The following is a 19234-nucleotide window of genomic DNA, read 5'->3' on the forward strand; positions in this document are numbered from 1 at the left end:
AGCTGGCCTGTCAAAGCATCAGGAGATGCTAGACCCAGCAGCAGCGGCAGCTGTAGGCGTCAGCCACAGCACACCGGGGCAGGACACAGGGCCTTCGCCCCACAGGTCTTTGATTTTGGAGGGGCTGCCCCTGAGAATCTCCCAGCATAATTTTGAGCCTCATTTAAGTCTGAACACGAAACTACTACACACACCTTACATGTGCCACCTGGAGCCCCACAAGGTTCATATTCATCTTGGAGAAGCTGCATAGGGCCAGACACGGTGGCACGTGCCTGTCATCTCAGCCGCTTGGGAGTCTGAGGCGGGAGGATCACTTGAGCCCAGGAGTTTGAGACCAGCCTGGGCAATAAAGTGAGATTATATCTCAAAAAAAAGAAAAGAAAGAAAAGAGAAGCCACATAGGTGAAAAGGCCACCCTTCCAGTCCTCTTATCTTGGAAACTGTAGGCAATTTCTACAGAACAAGCAAGGCTGTTAAGGTTCAGGGAAATTGGGGATCCTGAGGGTGAAAAATCTGCAGCAGGGCTGTTGAGATTTCCTCAGAGAACCCTCCCTCCCGAGGGACAATCAACTCTCTTTAGTTCTGAGATAAGCTACAAGCCCCTGAGCTGATTCTGTTGTCTGGGCCCAGACAAGGGAATGTGTGTCAGAGGCAGCACTTGGGGTTCAAACAAGGAGAGTGAGGACTCTCTTGCCCCATGCCTGAGCCCCAGTACTTCCCGAAGCTCTTGACCAGGGTTAGAAGAGCTCTTCAAGATGACCTGGACCTCTAGGTCCTTGTTTCTCAGACAGCAGTCCTTGGACCAGCAGTATTGTGTCACCTGGAAGCTTCAAGAACTGCAGAATCTCCGAGTCCACCTCAGAGCTATGGTCTCAGAACCCACATTTTAATAAGCTCCTCAGGTTGTTCATGTGTACATCTGAGTCTGAGAAGTGCTGTTCTCAAGTGGCTGGGCACCATTTCCAAGTTTAGCTAAATCTCTCACTAAGGGTGGGCTTCAGGCCTCAGCTGTGCTTCACTGTTTTCAGACAGCAGGAGTTAATCACCTCCTCGCACCTCCACCGGCATTCACCTCTAGAGCTCCCAGCTCTCTCCTCCTCCCAGGCGGGATCCCCACACTTTTACTCACCCCGCAGGTGTCTGGTCTCCACAGCAGCTTTGCGAGTATTTCGGGGTCGGGGCGGCTTCTGCTTATTTTGCATCTTCCTCCAAACCAGCAGCATCAGTATCACCTGGGAATTTGTTAGAAAAGCAAATTCTCTGGCCCTACCCTGGTACTGGGGAATCAGAAACTCTGGGGATAGGGCTTAGCCATCTGTGTGTAACAAGCCCTCCAGAGGTTTCTGATGCAGACTCCAGTGTGGGAACCTCCAGAGCCTTGTTACAATGAGGACCACAGGACTGGCACAGCGTCACCCAGCAGCACGTTAGAAACAGACCTACAGTCAGGATTTGCAGATTCAAGTGCACGCTCAGGTTCCAGGAGCCCTGCTGTGGCAGAGAAGGGAGGGGCAGTTCTGCAGAAGCACAGGTGAGGCATGTGGACCAGCTGCAGCTTTCCTGAAGAACATGGGTGGGACTCAAAGGATGGAACAAAGGATGGACATACGTGGCTATTAGTTCAGGATGAGCTGAGTCCTAGGGGAGGAGTTCCTTAGCTGGGGAAAAGTCACATTTCTTGGGTGAAAATGAAGCACAGAATGCTTAGATCAGGCCTTGAGCCTGGAAAAGCTCATGTTCTGACCGGGATTAAGGCTCCCCTTAGAGTGGGAAGCTGTACAGACCCAGACTTCTTTGGTCTTAGCCCAGATGGGGAGGAAGAAAAACAAAGGCAGTGCCTGGCTGTTCTCCAAAGAACTCTTTCTGGGGGATTGAACTCAGTTACACTTATGCTGGTCATTTTAAATTTTTTTTCTTTTCTTTTTTAGTGAAAATTACTTTGGCGTAACTCACGTGAGTTTAAAATAACAAAAAGAAAACATGAGGTCTGGGAAAGATACCGGTGGATATTATTCACTCTGGTCCAAACACTTTAAGTCTCCTCAGTGGACTATTTTTGAGAAATTATTATAGGCAGATAATAAAAAGTTTATTTTTGAGACGGAGTTTTGCCCTTGTTGCCCAGGCTGGAGTGCAATGGCATGATCTTGGCTTACTGCAACCTCTGCCTCCCAGGTTCAGGCGATTCTCCTGCCTCAGCCTCCCAAGTAGCTGGGATTACAGGCGCCTGCCATCATGCCAAGCTAAGTTTTTGTATTTTTAGTAGAGACAGGGATTTCATTATGTTGGCCAGGCTGGTCTTGAACTCCTGACCTCAGGTGATTCATCCTCCTTGCCCTCCCAAAGTACTGGGATTACAGGCATGAGCCACCGTGCCCGGCCAATACTTTTTTTTTTTTTTTTTTAATAGTGATGAGGTCTCACTATATTGCCCAGGTTAGTGAATCAACCCATTCTCATGCCTCAGCTTCCCAAGTAGCTGGAACTACTGTGTACCACCACGTCCAGCTAATTTTTTATGTTTTTAGTAGAGATGGCCACCATGTTGGCCAGGCTGGTCCTGAACTCCTGACCTCAAATGATCTGCCTTCCTTGGCCTCCCAAAGTGCTGGGATTACAGGCATGGGCAACTGTGCCTGGCCGAGAATTTGTATTTGTCATTCTGCTTTAGTAGTTTTCTGGGTGATGAGGTTTCAAGGAGTTGATCGGTATCTTTCCATCTTCAATACAAAGCTGATCCTCTGATCACGGCAGGAGATTGGCATTGTGTTGTAAACTTTTAAAAACTTCATATTTTCCTGATGCCTTGACATCCTACAAACAGGCAGTGGGCACCCTGCGTAGGTAACCAGGTGCTAGTGTGGTAAGGCTGGTCCCTGCCACAAGTTCCACTTCTTGTCCTCCCCTGTGACCTCGTGACATTCAAACACATCCTACACCTTGGGCTTGTGTCCTCCACCCTGGCTCCCAGTAAAGGCACTTGCCCAGGGGTTCTCTCTCTCTCTTGTACATGCTGAGTTGCACCCACTTCCTGGGAGCTCCACCAATCTGGCTCCCTGTTTGGCAAGGCATGCCTCCCTCTCTAGGACCTGTGAGTACAATAAATTCTGTAATTTCAAGTGCCTCTCCCTGTAGAGTTTCCCTAGCCAGGCTGGAGTGAGCCTTGAAGACCCTACCAGGGGCACTCCCCCATTTACAACACAGGCATTTGCTAAGATATTGACATTGTGATTTCAACTACTGTCACTTCTGATTATCCCCTACCTTTCGCAAATTAGTTGCAGAAGAAAACTTCTGCCAAGGATAACCAAGAGCACCATAGAGTTGATGCACTGAACAGGGAGAGGATGAGTTGAAATATTATGAGAAATCAAAGTCGCTTTTCAGACCAAAGGTGTTGAATCTGAGGAGAGTGTGTCACTAGGGCTCACAGGACCTGAGACTATTTTAGGGCCTGAACTGGGGGGTATAAAGCTGGTACACATGACCCTTGAACACCACGGGTGGGAATTGAGTCCATGAGACACAGATTTTCTTTTGCCTCTGCCACCTACCGGACAGCAAGACTGTCTTCTCCTCTTCCTCCTCAGCCTTCTTCAATGTGAAGATGATGATGAAGACCTTTATGATGGTCCGCTTCCAGTCAGTGAATAATAAATGCACTTTTCCTTCCTCATGATTTTAATAACATTTTCTCTAGCTTACTTTATTGTAAGAATACGTATATAATATATATGAGATACAAAATATGTTAACTGTTTATGTTATTGGTACTGCTTCCGGCCAACAGCAGGCAATTAGTCTATTAGCAATGAAGTTTTGGGAGAGTTAAAAGTTCTATGCAGGCTGGGCGTGGTGGCTCACGCCTGTAATCCTAGCACTTCGGGAGGCTGAGGCAAGTGGATCACCTCAGGCTGAGTTCAAGACCAGCCTGGCAACATGGTGAAACCCCGTCTCTACTAAAAATACAAAAATTAGCTGGGCATGGTGGCAGGTGCTTGTAGTCCCAACTACTTGTGAGGCTGAGGTAGGAGAATCACTTGAATCCAGGGGGTGGAGGTTGTAGTGAGCCGAGATTGTGCCACTGCACTCCAACCTGGGCGACAGAGCAAGACTCCATCTAAAAAAAAAAATTCTATGCAGATTTTTGTCTGTGCAGGGAGTCAGTGCCTCTAATGCCTGTGTTGTTCAAGGTCAACAGTATTTTAGAGCTTAATTTTCATTTTAATTAAGAAAATCTATTTCTTTCCTTTTTTTTTGAGACAGAGTCTTGCTGTATCGCCCAGTTTGGAGTGCAATGGCGCAATCTCGGCTCACTGCAACCTCCACCTCTAGGGTCCAAGTGATTCCCTTGCCTCAGCCTCTTGAGTAGCTGAGACCACAGGCATGTGCTACCATACCCACCTAATTTTTTCGTTTTAGTAGAGACGAGGTTTCACCATGTTGGCCAGGATGGTCTCAATCTCCTGACCTTGTGATTCGCCCACCTTGGTCTTTCAAAGTGCTGGGATTACAGGGGTGAGCCACTGCGCCCTGCCAAGAAAATCTATATCTAAACCAGGACTGATAAAAGCTCCCAGACTGTTCCTCCTGCTGCAATAGTGCCTTTGCTGTTTTCCTAGTGCTCAGTCCATTTCGATACTTGTGGAGAAAATGCAAAGGCAGCAGAGCTGAACTGGTGGGTGACTGGGAAGTGAGGACGAGGGCAGGAACAGGGGCAGATGCATGAACCATCAACCATCACTTGAAGAGGGAGGACTGAAAGCCCACCTGGCTCAGGTTAACCCCCAAAAACTGTCCCCAGCACAGTGCAAGCACCAGGAAATACAACGGCAGACACCGGAGGTGGCGCTCATCTTCGCTCTTGTTTAATTTGTCAGATATTAAACATTTATAAATTTTTTATACACCAAAACAAGAACATGCAAAGTTACAAATATAGAAAATGTACATGCATGTTTCAAAGACCTGTTAATGGTGTCCACTTTGAATTCTTATATAAAATGGTTCGGTGCACATTGTAAGCCTAAGGACCACGCAAAAGGGTTTCCCACATATTAAGTATTTAGTACCTTACAAAAAGTTAATGCATTAGACACTTCAGATGTTAACTGCTCTTAACAAAATTCCTAAGTCTGTCCTATGCTATATTTTATATACATATATATTTTTACATCAAATACTCACAAAGTGCAAGCCAATAACATTGCAGAAGAGTAATACATATCTGCTAGGTGACAGTATCAAACAACTCAGGGAATAATTTTACCTTAATTAACGTTAACAGAATTTCTTTTTCCACTTCAAATCAATCATATTTCTGTCATCTCCAACCTAAGATATTTTTTAGATTGTCTCCCTATTCTTTGATTCAAAAGCCAATTACAGAAACTATGAACTTGACCTAATTCTGGTTTTTGACAATTATGAGACAGAGATAAAGAAATGCAAGCAGTTCTTTTCTTTGTACATGGACCATTTTCTTCATGACATCATCCTCTATGATGATGCTGCTTTCACAACTGCAGCTCTCTGCTATGTCAAAATCATTCTGGTTTCCAGGTAAATGGACAAAGGAGGTTTGCCTTCAGTGTCTAGAAGGTAACTGACTTTTCTGCTGCCTTAATTATCTAGTTTAAAGAAAGGAATGCCACATGTAGGTTCTTTAAACATCTAAAATGGGAGGTTGCTACAAGGGCACCATTCCCAAACATTAGATTTTTCAGTCCCAGGAGCCTTTCATATATGCTACACTTATGTTCACTGTGAATATGTCCTCTAGCCAGAGGTTTAGTGTTGTGCCGATATTTACTCTTGATGCACAGCTGCTGTGTAGCCTGTACTGTGAAAGGCAAAGCATCGCCCCATTTCTGTGCAGACACAGAGCTCATGCTCCAGCGGGCTGAGCCTGCATCCCGAGAGCTAAGAATTTCTAGGATTTTTTTGAAAGAGTGTCATGCAGCCTCCTAACAAACTTGGCAGAAATGTTGTCAAGTTTTCTTAAAAGGGAAAAGATCTCTAAATAGCTATGAAATCTCTGCTAAGATAGGGCATTAGTATACTGAGCTCTAGCTGCTGAAGGAGCCAGAGGTATCCAGGCAAAGGTATTTGAGACTGTTCTGAGATTTGTTTTAGCCCCAACCTGTTGCACTAAGTCCAAAAATACATCCAGATTAACCAATGATTATTTGCTGTTATATCTTTATTGGCCCGGTATTAGCAAAGGCCCATGATGAACTCAATCAAAGGGGGTTTGACTAAATAGCATCTCAGGTCTGCTCTAGATTTTCCAGTGCCCATGAGTGCCAGGGGTATTGATTAGGCTATCAGGGACAAAGAAGCAAGAATGAGACACCACCACTAAAAGGGCTGCAGGTGGATACCCCCTCCCTCAACCTGGAAAAAGATTAGAAAGATGGTGAAAACAGGATGACCTTCCTCATCCCACTATCAGGAAGATGAGGAAAGAGATCAGGAGGATCACAGGTGGGGAGGAGAAGAGGACCATGCTCGATCCTCTCTGGTAATAGGCCTGGGATTCCCTCTCGTACTGAGTGATACACATCTGCTCAACCACACGCTCCATCATCTTAACATCAGTCTCAGTGAAGTTCTCCCCTTTGGTGGTGGTGGTGACCGTGTGCTGCTTGATCGTGATATTGACGCAGTCATGCACAAAGTTGTTCTGGTTGCTGTACTGATCCACGGGCCTGTAGTATACTTGGTTGGGGTAACGGTACATGTTTTCACGATAGTAACGGTCCTCATAGTCATTGCCAAAATGTATGAGGGGTCTGCTCATGGCACTTCCCAGCATGTAGCCACCAAGGCCCCCCACCACTGCCCCAGCCGCTGCAGCACCAGCCACGTGCTTCATGCTGGTTTTTGGCTTACTGGGCTTGTTCCATTGATTGTGGGTGCCACCTCCTTGACCCCAGCCACCACCATGAGGCTGTCCCCAGCTGCCACCATGGGGCTGTCCCCAGCCGCCACCATGGGGTTGCCCCCAGCCACCACCATGAGGCTGCCCCCAGCCACCACCCTGGGGTGGGTAGCGGTTGCCTCCAGGGCTGCCCTGGCCTGGGTATCGGCTGCCCCCAGTATTCCATCCTCCAGGTTTTGGGCGCTTCTTGCAGAGGCCCAGGTCACTCCATGTGGCCACAAAGAGAACCAGCATCCAGTAGCCAAGGTTCGCCATGATGACTGTTCTGCAAAATGAAGAGAACATCAGAGTCCCATATTTATGCTGAAACTACCAAATGTTTGCTGCATAATGAATCAGTGCACAGCAATGGCATCAGCTGCTCAGTATGAACACTCTTCCCACCCTGTACTTTTCTGAAGCACTTAGGACAAAAACAATGGTCAGAAAAGGCTGAACACAACCCTTTCTCCTGCTCTAAGAACAAATCTGACCCTAAGTTAATTGCTGGCTCTGTTCCTGGAAACTTGATAAAGGTGGAATGCCAGCAATGTTATTTATAAGAAAAAAATGCTTCTGATTAGTAAGCTGCACATGGACTGTGAAGAACCATAACTTTTGGGAGAGTTCCTTAGGGCCGTGATTCTTCCTGCTCTAAAGCAGGAACTAGGCACGTCCTGGTGAGGGCTCTTGAAGCTGTGCCCATCAGGCTGTTACAGGGCATATCGGCTCCTGTTGGGGATGGGGCTCGTATGCCAAGAGTAACACTTTACCTACCAATATGGATCATTCCTTGTACCTGAGCAGTCACTTGAGGGGGTTGGGAGTGAAGACAAGTCCTTGGCTGATGTGTGAAACACCACGAGGAACCTGGTGCGTCCCCTTCTAAGGAAGCTGAGGCTGAGCAAAGCCTATAGTGTAGCCTGTGGAAGTCTTGTGAGTGTAATGTCTAGTTAGGAAGACTCCAAGGGGGTGTGGCAACACAGTAATTACATATCTTTCTAAATAATCATTTCAATGTCTTCTCTCCTCTGCAGGAATGTAAGCAGGGAACAAGCGTCTCTTGTTCACTGCTGTACCCTCAGGGGCTAGAGCAGTGCCTGGACAGAGCAAGACAAAATAGATATTTGTGATGTGAAAAAATTAATATCCCCTCAGCATAGAATGCCAAGAAGAATTTCCTCAAAGGAATTCTCAGTACAAGTCTACTAGAAGTGAAACATCCAGGCTTTTGGGAGTCTACTTGAAAGTTCATCTCTCTCTCTAGACAGGTGGATGGGGCTGCTCAGAAAGGGGTAGTGGGCTGTGTTCACAAGACAGGCAGTCACTGACTCGATGAATGAGCTTTAGTTCATTTAACATTTTGTGAGTGATTTATTTTCTTCTAATTTTTGTACCAAAACAACAAATCAAACATCCAGAATGACAATTTATGATCCTTTGGAGAATGTAGATTCATCTCATTAAAAATCTTTTTTCAGATTAAAGAGCTCATTTACGCTGGGTATTTAGCTCAAAGAGCAGAGACCTACGACAATAGTAAAATGATTGCTAAACAGTACCTGCTGTACCCTAGGTCAAATCCTAGGCTCCAGATCATCACTGTGTGCCATAAAACCTAAAATGGCATACACTGTAACCCTGAGATTAGTCTTGTGCCAATGCTGGGATTATCTGCAAATTTTTTCTCTTCTCTTTTTTTAGTTTTTATTTTTTTAAAAAAACAATGTCTAGCTTTTTGAGATATAATTCACATACCATATAATTCACCACATAACATGTACAGTTCAACAGTTTTTAGTACATTTAATGAAATGTGCAACCATCACTGTTGTCAATTTTGGAACATGTTTGTGAACTCAGAAAGCCCATACCTTTAACTATCATCCAATTAGTTGCAAATTTTTTAAAAATTAGAAAATTATTTTCATTTCCTTCAGAAATAATGACTAAATTGGATAATATTAGAAAAAATATGAAATAAATAAATAAACATCCTGTTTATGTTTCTGAAATGGAAAGTTTTATCTTGGTGGTCATTAAGTAAATCAAAACATATTTGAAAGTTACAAGTGGAGTTAAAGTACTCAGGTCATGCCAGTTAAGGTTTTTAGAGGCCCTTTTAGGTGGGGGTCTGAAGAGCAGGCTCTTTGCAGGCCTGCTTCCCTGATCAGTCCCCATGATCTCGTGGGGCCCAGCTCTTGGCCTCCCTGCTACTCACACCCCCCAGGAAATCAAACTAGGGGACCATCTCCTCAATCAGTAACTTTCAGTCTAAAGGGTTTTTATGTCAGCATCTCCTCCATTCACTCCCACGAGACAAATCCAGCCAATGCTCTAGAGTGACTGAATTTTCTCTCTCACAGCATACTTTGGATCTATCAGCAAATCCCAGCAGCTCTACCCTGAAAATCAACCCGAAGCACCTCGGCTTCTCACATTTTCCACCAGGACCATCTTAGTTGGCGCTTCTATCACTTTTCACCGGATTCCTTCAACGGCCTCCCAACCAGCCTCCCTGCTCCTCTCCTGGCCCCCACTGAGTGTTGCAGGACACATTGTCTACTTCCCTTGTCTCTCAGTGAGGCTCCTTTGTACTCTGGATAAAACACAAAGTCATGGCCATGCTGGCCGGGCCCCATGTGACCTGGTTCAGGCCTCCCACCACTCCTCAAACCTGACAAGCACGTCCTGTCTCAGGGCTGTTGCACTTGCTATTCCCTGGTCCTAGAAGGCTCTTCCTCCAGCTACTTATGTGGCTAAAGTCTGCTCAGGAGGGCTCTTCCCATCACTCTATCTAAAATAGCACCCCCGAGCCCATTCCCTTTCCTGGCTTCATTATTCTCTGAAGCAGTTACAGCTACTTTAGATATTATGTCATTTATTGTGTGCTTATTGTTCATGTTCTCCACTGGTGTGCAGGCTCCTTTGGTGGGGGGGTTGGTTTTGCTCACAGCAGTGTCCCTGGACATAGCACTTGACCCACAGACATGCAAAATAAATGCTAGAAAATGAATGAGTGGGAAAACACATTTCCTTATAAAGCATAAGGAATAATCAAACTAAACATTAAATATTTGTAATGGATGTACAAAGAGAATAATATTTATAAACTTACAAAATACTATTTTCAATAAAAAGAAAAACAAAAAATAAAAAAAGAACAAAACAAATAAAAATAAAAATAAATACTATTTTCTACAATGGCCAGCTAACATTTTCAATTCAGTTAAATACATATACATTTCATGTGCCAGCTACTGCAGTAGACTCTGGCTGGCTGGATCTATCAGCAAATCCCTGAAATGGGCAAGCTGGGAGGACGAGGAGACTGCAGGGAATGACACTGAGTTGGGCTTTGAACATGCCTCATTTAAAACTGTAAGAGTCAATGATCTATGAGCTCTTAGAGACACCTGAACAGGCAAGAACATGGCATAGTGAGGGAAGCACAGAGGAGAACCAGGCACAGAAGGTGGGTGGGGCCAGACAACTTTGAAGTGGAGATGGATGGTGAGAGAGGACACTGGCATGTCTGGGGACCTATTCATCTAAGATACTCTCTGTCAGCAGTCAGGTAGCGGTCTAGTCCTCTGGCATATTTCAAGATATTCTATTAAGTATATGGTGGTGGTCAACACTTGTTTATTACTAAGAATAATACTAAGAATACGCTCAGAAACATGACAGGGATGTCCACTGTCATGGGACTCAAGATGCTGTCCAAGGCCATATGCAAAGAAGTAACAGATGTAAGAACGGCAAGAAAAGAGCTCTAGCTGACAGTATTTGCAATTAGTGTGACCATGCACACAGAAAATCCAACAGAATCAACAGGGGTAACGTGAGAACCAACACTAGCATGCAAGGCTGTGGGACAGAAGGTCAGCTTACAAAAATCAACAGCATTTCTCTACACTAGCAATAACTGACCAGAAGAAAATATAGATATTCACAGTAACAACCAAACTGTAAAGTGGCTAGGAAATAACTAAGAAAAGACCTCCAATGGGTGAAAAATTATAACTCTAATACAAAGAACATAGAAGATAATCTGAAAAAAATGGAGAGGCATTTCATGGTCTTGATTGTGATAACTCAGTATTGTAAAGATGTCCATTATCCTCAAATGAACTGGTAATTTCAATAAAATGCCAGTTAAAATTCCAGGTGGATTTTTTGGGAAGTTCAATAAACTCATATGGGGAAGAAAATGCCCGTGAATAACAAGGTCAACCTTAAAAAGATGTGCAAAGCGGAGGGAATCTGCCAAAGCAGACATGAAATCACTAAAAAACCACAGTGACGAAGACTGGACGGTAAAGATGGGGAGACCAAAGGACACAGAGGAGCAAGGTGAGAGAGAAACTCATGTAGATACACTTTAGCACGGACTTGATGTGTGCTGATGCGGGCATCACAAATAAATAAAGGACGAAGGTTTCATGCTTTTGGGAAACAAGAAAAAGAAAACTGGATCCCTAACTACATGCAAAAGTTAACTTTAGATGGATCCAAGACTTACATGTGAAAGGTACAAGTATGGTGCTAGAAGAGGAAAATATTGGCAAATGTCTTTGTGACCTGGACGAGGAATGGGGGAAGAACTTTTCAAACAAAAAGCACAAACCATAAGGCAAATAATTGATGCATTTGATTACATCTTCAAAGACCTAAAGACAGAAATACCATGTGACCCAGCAATCTCATTACTAGGTATATACCCAAAGGAATATAAATCATTCTGTTACAAAGACACATGCACATGTATTTTCATTGCAACACTATTCACAACAGCAAAGACCTAAATGCCCATCAATGATAGACTGAATAAAGAAAATGTGGTATATAGACACCATTGAATACTATGCAACCCCAAAAAAGAGTGAGATCATGTTCTTTGCAGGGATGTGGATGGAACTGGAAGCCATTATCCTTAGCAAACTAACACAGGAAGAGAAAACCAAATACTGCATGTTCTCATTTGTAAGTCGGAGTTAATGATGAGAACACATGGACATGTGGAGAGGAACAACACATATTAGGGCCTATCAGAGGGTGGTAGAGGGAGAGGATCAGGAAAAACAACTAATGTGTACTAGGCTTAGTACCTGGGTGATGAAATAATCTGTACAACAAACCCCCATAACATGAGTTTACCCATGTAACAAACCTGCACTTATACCCTTGAACTTAAAAGTAAAAAAAAAATTTAAAGATTCTTGTTCACCACAATAAAGCTGACTCTGGACAAAGTTAATAGAAAGAGTACACAATGGTAACAGGGACTTGTAGTAGTTAAAACCAACAGAGGATTCTAGAACTTGCAAGGAATTCTTACAGAGCATTAAGAGACAGTAATTCCAACACAAACAAATGGCCAAAAGAAACTGATAATTCATCTGAGAGAAACCCAAAAGGATAGAAAAATATAATCAAAATCATTAAGAATATGATAAAAATGAAACGAAAATGATATAACATGTGTATCAGAATAGCAAAAAAAAAAAAAATTTTTTTAAGAAAGCTGAAAAATGTGAGGATTTGGAACCTACATGGCTATCAGAGGAACATGGATAATACGACTGAATAGAAAAGGTGAAATAAAGTAAATGATTATTCAACTCAGAAAGAGAAAAAAACAGAAAACGGCAAAATTGCCATAGTTATAAATTAATAGTAGAGATGAAAGTAGAATTTAATAAATAAAACCCAGAAAAATATGGAATTTCTAAATAAAATTCAGAGTTATTTGAAAATGTAACACACACATCACTAGAAAACATATCTCTATATTGAGAAAACATATCTCTATAAGAGGAAGTAGCCTTAGAGAATGTTTTAAAATAATAATAAATTACTATATACAACTATCCTTAATGAATAAAAATATCTCTGAGATGGATTGTCTTCCTGTTAAAATGTAAATTATAAAAATCAACTTGAGAATTAATGTATTTAACAAATATTTGTGGAATAACTAGTATGTGCCAGTTTCTTTTTGTTGTTGTTGTTTCTTTTCTGGTAGAGATGGGGTCTTGCTATGTTGCCCAGGCTCATCTCAAACTTCTGGGCTCAAGCGATCTTGCTGCCTTGGCCTCCCAAAATGCTGAGATTACAGGTGTGAGCCACCATGCCCAGGCAGTATGTGTCATCTTAAAAAAAAAATTGAAGACTATAATTGACCAAAAACCATAGAAGAAATGGAGAAAAAAGCTGTCAAAAATTACACACTATAATATGTTTATAGTACTGTAACTTTTTTTTTTTGAGACAGGGTCTCACTCTGCCACCCAGGCCAGGGTGTGGTGGCATGATCTCAGCTCTCTGCAACTTCCCAGCAACAGGCTCAAGTGATCCTTCCAAGTAGCTGGGACCATAGGTATGTACTACCATGCCTGGCTATTTTTTTGTATTTTCAGTAATGATGGGGTCTTTCCATGTTGTCCAGGCTGGTCTTGAACTCCTGGGTTCAACCAATCTGCATGCCTCATCCCCCCAAAGTGCTGGGTTTATAGGTGTGAACCACACCTATACATGGGTGACCCACAATGTATAGGTGACCCCCAATATATGCCTGGCACAATAATTTATTGATTAGCTTAACACATATTTTAAGTGTCAGAATTCTAAGGGTCAAGAATTGTGCTAGGGGATGAGGACAGTTGTGAATAAGATACTTAGCTTGGTGGGCTTAAAGACCAAAAAGAAGATCAAATCTGAGGAGCCCCATGATACAGCAGCAGGGGGACTGCTGAGACTAGGGAGGTGGTGAGGGTCATATCAGGAGGGCCTCATGGGCCACAGAGAGAAATTTCTATCTTCTTCTGAAAGTAGTGCGGAGCCAGTAAAGGGTCTTAGTAGGACAGTAACATCATGGAATTGTTTTTTTTTAAAAGCTCAGCTCACGCCTGTAATCCCAGCACTTTGGGAAGTTTAAGCAGGAGGATTGCTTGAGCCCAGGAGTTTGAGACCAGCCTGAGCAACATGGTGAAACCTTATGTCTAGAAAATATTTTTTCTTAAATAGAAGAAAATTTAGTGGGGCAAGAAAGGAAATGGAGAGACCAGTTAAGAAATTACTGCAGGAAGATGGTGGTGTGGCATGGGATGGAGTCCGTGCAGCTGGCACGCTGTGAATAAATGAGACATATTTTACAGAAAGAGCCAATAAGACTTGCTGGTTGAGTGGATGGAGGAGTGAGAGTTGCCCAGGTCTGGGGCCTCCATAACCAGGGAAATAGTGGTGACGCTATCTACTGAAATAGGACAAATTGGTGGAGGGCCATGTTTGGGAAAGAAAACCAAGAGTTTCCATTTGGACATATAAACTTTGCCACATCTATGAGAGTTCAAGTGGCAGTATCAATTTAGGCAATTGTTATGGAAATCTGGAACTCAGTAGAGATAAATATTTGGGCATCTTCGCCTGAGATGTGTTTAGAGCCAATGGGATAAAGGGCCAAGATTCAAATGCTAGTATGCAGGTGGGCATACTAGCTCCTGCCATGGGAGCCTCCTCTCACACAGGTGCCAGAATCCAAAAAAATAGCACCCAGCTTATTTTAACAGTTTAGTTAAAGAAGAATACATTGTGACCCATATGGATTATTTTAGGAATACAAGAATGGCTGAAAATCAGGAATCTATTAATAGGTTAGGAAGAAAAAAGATTTTCTTCAGATATTGAAAAGTTTTCAATGAAAATCAATATTCATTCCTAAATTTTAAAAAATTTAAGTTATTTTTAAAATGTTTCTATAGAACCGGAAGGATAGTCTCTTTCCATCATAAAGAATTGTTGTCACGAACACAAAAGCACACAATATCATAATTTTAAGAGGAAAAGCATTCTCATTAATGTGGTAAACAATCTATTACTTTTATTTGATTAGGTTATTCTATACATTCATCTAGGTATAATTCTTTTATCTGGAAAATTCAGGAAAATCTCAAAAAATGTCTTAGAACAAATAAGTGAGTTTAATAGTGTGGTAGTTTTTTAAATGAACAAATAAAAACTCAGTGAGTCCTTAATTCAGCTGTAATTAAAGGTTTCATGGGGAAAAGCATTCATTCATAATGGCAGTAAAAATTGAAAATATCTAGGATTTAACCTGAAAATAAGTAGTAGGAAAGCTACAAAATTTTACTAAGACATAAAAGAAGACTAGAAAAAGAGAAAGACATACAACGTTTTCTGCTTGGGGAGCCAATATTGAAAAATACCAAGTTATCAGTAAATAATCTATAAAGTAAACATAATTTCAGTCAGAATTCAAAGGTAATTTTACAACCCCCTGTTTGCTTTGGATCGCTTAGATTTTTTGGACAGGTGAATTAAAAAGAAAATAAATAAGGAAGCATCAGACTTACACTTCACTTACACCAAATGGACGTAAACAGACAAATACAGGACATTCCATCCAACAACTGCAGAGTACACATTCCTCTACACAGCACATGGAGCATTCTCCAGGATGGATCATATGTTACGCCATAAAACAAGTCTTAACCAACTTAATTAGACTGAAATCATATCAAGTTTCTTTTCTGAGCACGATGGTATACAACCAGAAATTAATAGGAGGAACCAACATTACCCAGATCTCAAAGTCCCACAAAAAATCGCAAGAAACCATACTGGTAAACATGGTGAAATCTTGTCTCTACTAAAAATACAAATATTAGTCGGGTGTGGTGGTGCGTGCCTATAATCCCAGCTACTCAGGAGGCTGAGGCAGAAGAATTGCTTGAACCTGGGAATCAGAGTTTGCAGTGAGTTGAGATTGCGCCACTGCATTCCAGCCTGGTGACGAGCGAGACTCCATCTCAAAAACAAACAAACAAACAAAACACACACACACAAGAAAACGACAGTATAGGCCAATATCCCTGATGAACCTAGGTGAAAACATTCTTAACAAAATTCTAGCATAGCAAATTCAACAGCTCATTAAAAAGATAATTTACCATGATAAAACGGGATCCATCCAGGGATGCAAGGATGGTTCAACATACACAAATCAGTAAGCGTGATATATCACATTAACAGAATAAGACAATAACCATAAAATCATTTCAACAGATGCAGAAAAAGCATTTGACAAAATTCAACATTCCTGCATAATAAAAACTCTCAATGAATTAGGTATAGAAGGATTGTACCTTGACACAATAAAGGCTATATATGACAAAGTTGCAGCTAACATCATACTTAATGGTGAAAAATTGAGAGCTTTTCCTTAGATCTGCAATGAGACAAGGATGCCACCTTCACCAAATTTTAGGATTGTTTTTCTATTTCTCTGAGAATGTCATTGGTATTCTGATAGGAATTCTACTGAATCTGTAGATCACTTTAGATAGTATGGACATTTTAACAATATTAATTATTCCTCCATGAGTACAGGCTATTTGTGTCTTCTTCAATTTCTTTCATCAGTGTTTTATAGTTTTCAGCATAGAGATCTTTCACCATCTTGGCTAAATTTATTCTGAAATATTTTATTTTGTAGCTATTGTAAATGGGACTTTTTGTTTCTTTCCAGAGAATTTACTGTTGGCATATAGAAACACTACTGATTTTTATATGCTAATTTAGTACCCTGCAACTTTACTGAATTTATTAGTTCTGCTGGTTTTCCAGTTGAGTCTTTAGGGTTTTTTAAGTATAAAATCATTTCCAAATAGGAACAATTTAACTTTTTCCTTTCAAATTTGGATGCTCTTTATTTCTTTCTCTTGTCTCACTGTCCTGGCTAGGACTTCCAGTACTATATGTTGAATAGAACTGGTGAGTGTGAGTGTACTTGTCTTGTTTCAGATCTTAGAGGAAAAGCTCTCTTTCTAATTTTGTACACAATAAATACATATAATCTTATCTGCCAAATTAAAAAACAAATAAATTTGAAAAAGGATTCAAAAGGAATTTTAAAAGATATAATGAAATGATACTCAAAACTCAAATGACTGGAGAAAATTTTTAATGAGAAGATAATCCAGGGTGTATTTGACCTGCCAGGTGTTAAGAGTTAACAGTAAGATCACATGGCATTGGTGCATAAGCAGAAAGGCAAAACAATGGAACCAGAGAGAGGGTACAAAAAGATCCATAAGTTACTCCCATGAATAACTCCAATAAGTTATTCATCTTATTTCCATTTATAGATGGGGAATGAGAGTCAGAGCTGGTAAGAACTTATTCCAAGGTTTTAACAGCCCAAGGTGTTGGAGCTGAGATCCAAATATAGACACCAAAGCCTTCCAGCCCATATAACATATTACAACTTGAAGCTTAATTAGTTACATTGGGAAGTGGCAAATGTCAAACAGCCCCCAACCTTCAACCCATAATGTCCCTTGTCTTTTCTGAGCTAAGTAAATTCTCTTGTTATATTTTAATCTTTTGAGGTCCATAAAGAACTTGATGTAAGCTATACAAAATGTTGCACAAATATTGGGGGTAGGGGTTTTTCATTGGCACCCAGAAGTCACAAAATGAACAGAACAAAGGGTCCCCAACCTGGTCCATCATCAAAATTATCCGAAAGAGATTTTGAAAAACAACATTGCTGGAACCCAACCCAAGCCAGCCGCAGAGTGCTTAGCAATGGGATTTGCGATCTATAAAAGCTTCTCAGGGAACTGGCACCCATGATCAGGCTTCATTCAGTGCTGGCCCTCAGGGGTCTAATCTTTAACATTTATAATGCTTTTCATTAAAGGGTTACCTCCCTTAAAGAGATCATACAATACTGTAACAGTTTAAGTAGAATATAGTTGGAGAAAAAGGACAGGTTAACACATTGCGAGAAAAAAAAATTCTCCCCACTGTGAGAATTGCTGCACACACTATTCACTTAGGAGTTATTTTATAATGCTGTAGTCATCACTGGGTTAGATACTGACATGTTTTGAATGTTTAATACGCAGCAGTTCACAGCAGATATAGTTGCCTTGGAAGAAGAAATAAGATCTGAAAAGGGAGAATGGACAAGGTAAGTTAAAACTAAAGTTTAGAGAATCTTTTGCCTTGGTTTGGCTAGTTGGTTGAGAGCCATGTTCAGTGTCAATGTGGTGCAGAAATATCTATTATGTTACTGTTGTTGTTTAATTACATTATTTTTAAAATGGCTGCTCCCTTATATAATTCAGCATAATTCTAAAAATCTGTGGCCATTTCCCTGCAAAATCAAGGTGATTTTACAAGAAATGATGATACAGTGAGGTGTGAGTTCCATAGATGAACCCAAGTGGCCTCTGGATCAAGGGCCTGTGATCACAGCCTTTCCTGACCCTCATTTTCTGTGACAGTTGGTGACTTTCAACTGTCATAAGGCCACAGAGGTTCTGCAGGATATGTACAATCTGTTGTGGCTCAGCTAAACTGGATTTGTTCCTCCAAGAAGACAGAAAGCTTAGACATGGCTGAAATTGTTCAGTTTTGAAAAAGTTTCAGGAGTCCTTAAAAACAACAAACTAGAATTGATAAATGAATCTAAGAACTGATTCTTAAAAAAAACCCAATATACACCTGACCAACATGGAGAAATCCCATCTCTACTAAAAATACAAAATTAGCTGGGCATGGTGGTACATGCCTGTAATCCCGTCTACTCAGGAGGTTGAGGCAGGAGAATCACTTGAACCTGTGAGGTGGAGGTTGCAGTGAGCCGAGATCACGCCATTGCACTCCAGCCTGGGCAACAAAAGCGAAACTCTGTCTCAAAACAAACAAACAAACAACAACAACAACAACAACAACAAAACAACAGCAAAAAACCCCCCAATATACAAATTACTAAATTACTAATGAACTAAAAAAAATTAGAAAAAGGAAACAAGATTGGTTAAAAATCTTTTATTCTAAGTAGCAAATATAACAAGTTCTCCTTTCTCTCACACACAGAAAACTGTGGTCCATTTCGTTTAAAAAATTAAAACCTGTGGGCCAGCCGTGGGGGGTCACACCTGTAATCCCAGCACTTTGGGAGGTTGAGGCAGGTGGATCATGAGGTCAGGAGATTAAAACCATCCTGGCCAACATTGTGAAACACCGTCTCTACTAAAAATACAAAAATTAGCTGGGCATGGTGGCACGTGCCTATAGTCCCAGCTACTTGGGAGGCTGAGGCAGGGGAATTCCTTAAACCCGAGAGACAGAGGTTATGGTGAGCTGAGATCTCGCCACTGCATTCCAGCCTGGTGACAGAGTGAAACTCCATCTCAAACGCCACTGCACACCAGCCTGGCGACAGAGTGAGACTCTGTCTCAAAAAAAAAAAAAAAAAAAAAAAAAAAAAAAAAA

General features: G+C 41.6%; 1 protein-coding gene across 1 annotated transcript in view; it reads right to left on the reverse strand.

Annotated features, from left to right (window-relative positions):
- Positions 1–4849: 4849 nt before the first annotated feature.
- PRNP (prion protein) overlaps positions 4850–19234 on the reverse strand; it is a 17097-nt gene continuing 2712 nt past the window's right edge. Inside the window, exon 2 of the mRNA XM_032295507.1 lies at positions 4850–7211. Within this exon, the coding sequence (XP_032151398.1) occupies positions 6443–7201 (759 nt within the window). The 5' untranslated portion in view covers positions 7202–7211 and the 3' untranslated portion in view covers positions 4850–6442. The remainder of the gene's footprint in view (positions 7212–19234) is intronic.

The sequence above is a fragment of the Sapajus apella genome, unplaced genomic scaffold (assembly GCF_009761245.1).
Source record: "Sapajus apella isolate SASKATOON/1434 unplaced genomic scaffold, GSC_monkey_1.0 scaffold33, whole genome shotgun sequence".
Classification (NCBI taxonomy): domain Eukaryota; kingdom Metazoa; phylum Chordata; class Mammalia; order Primates; family Cebidae; genus Sapajus; species Sapajus apella.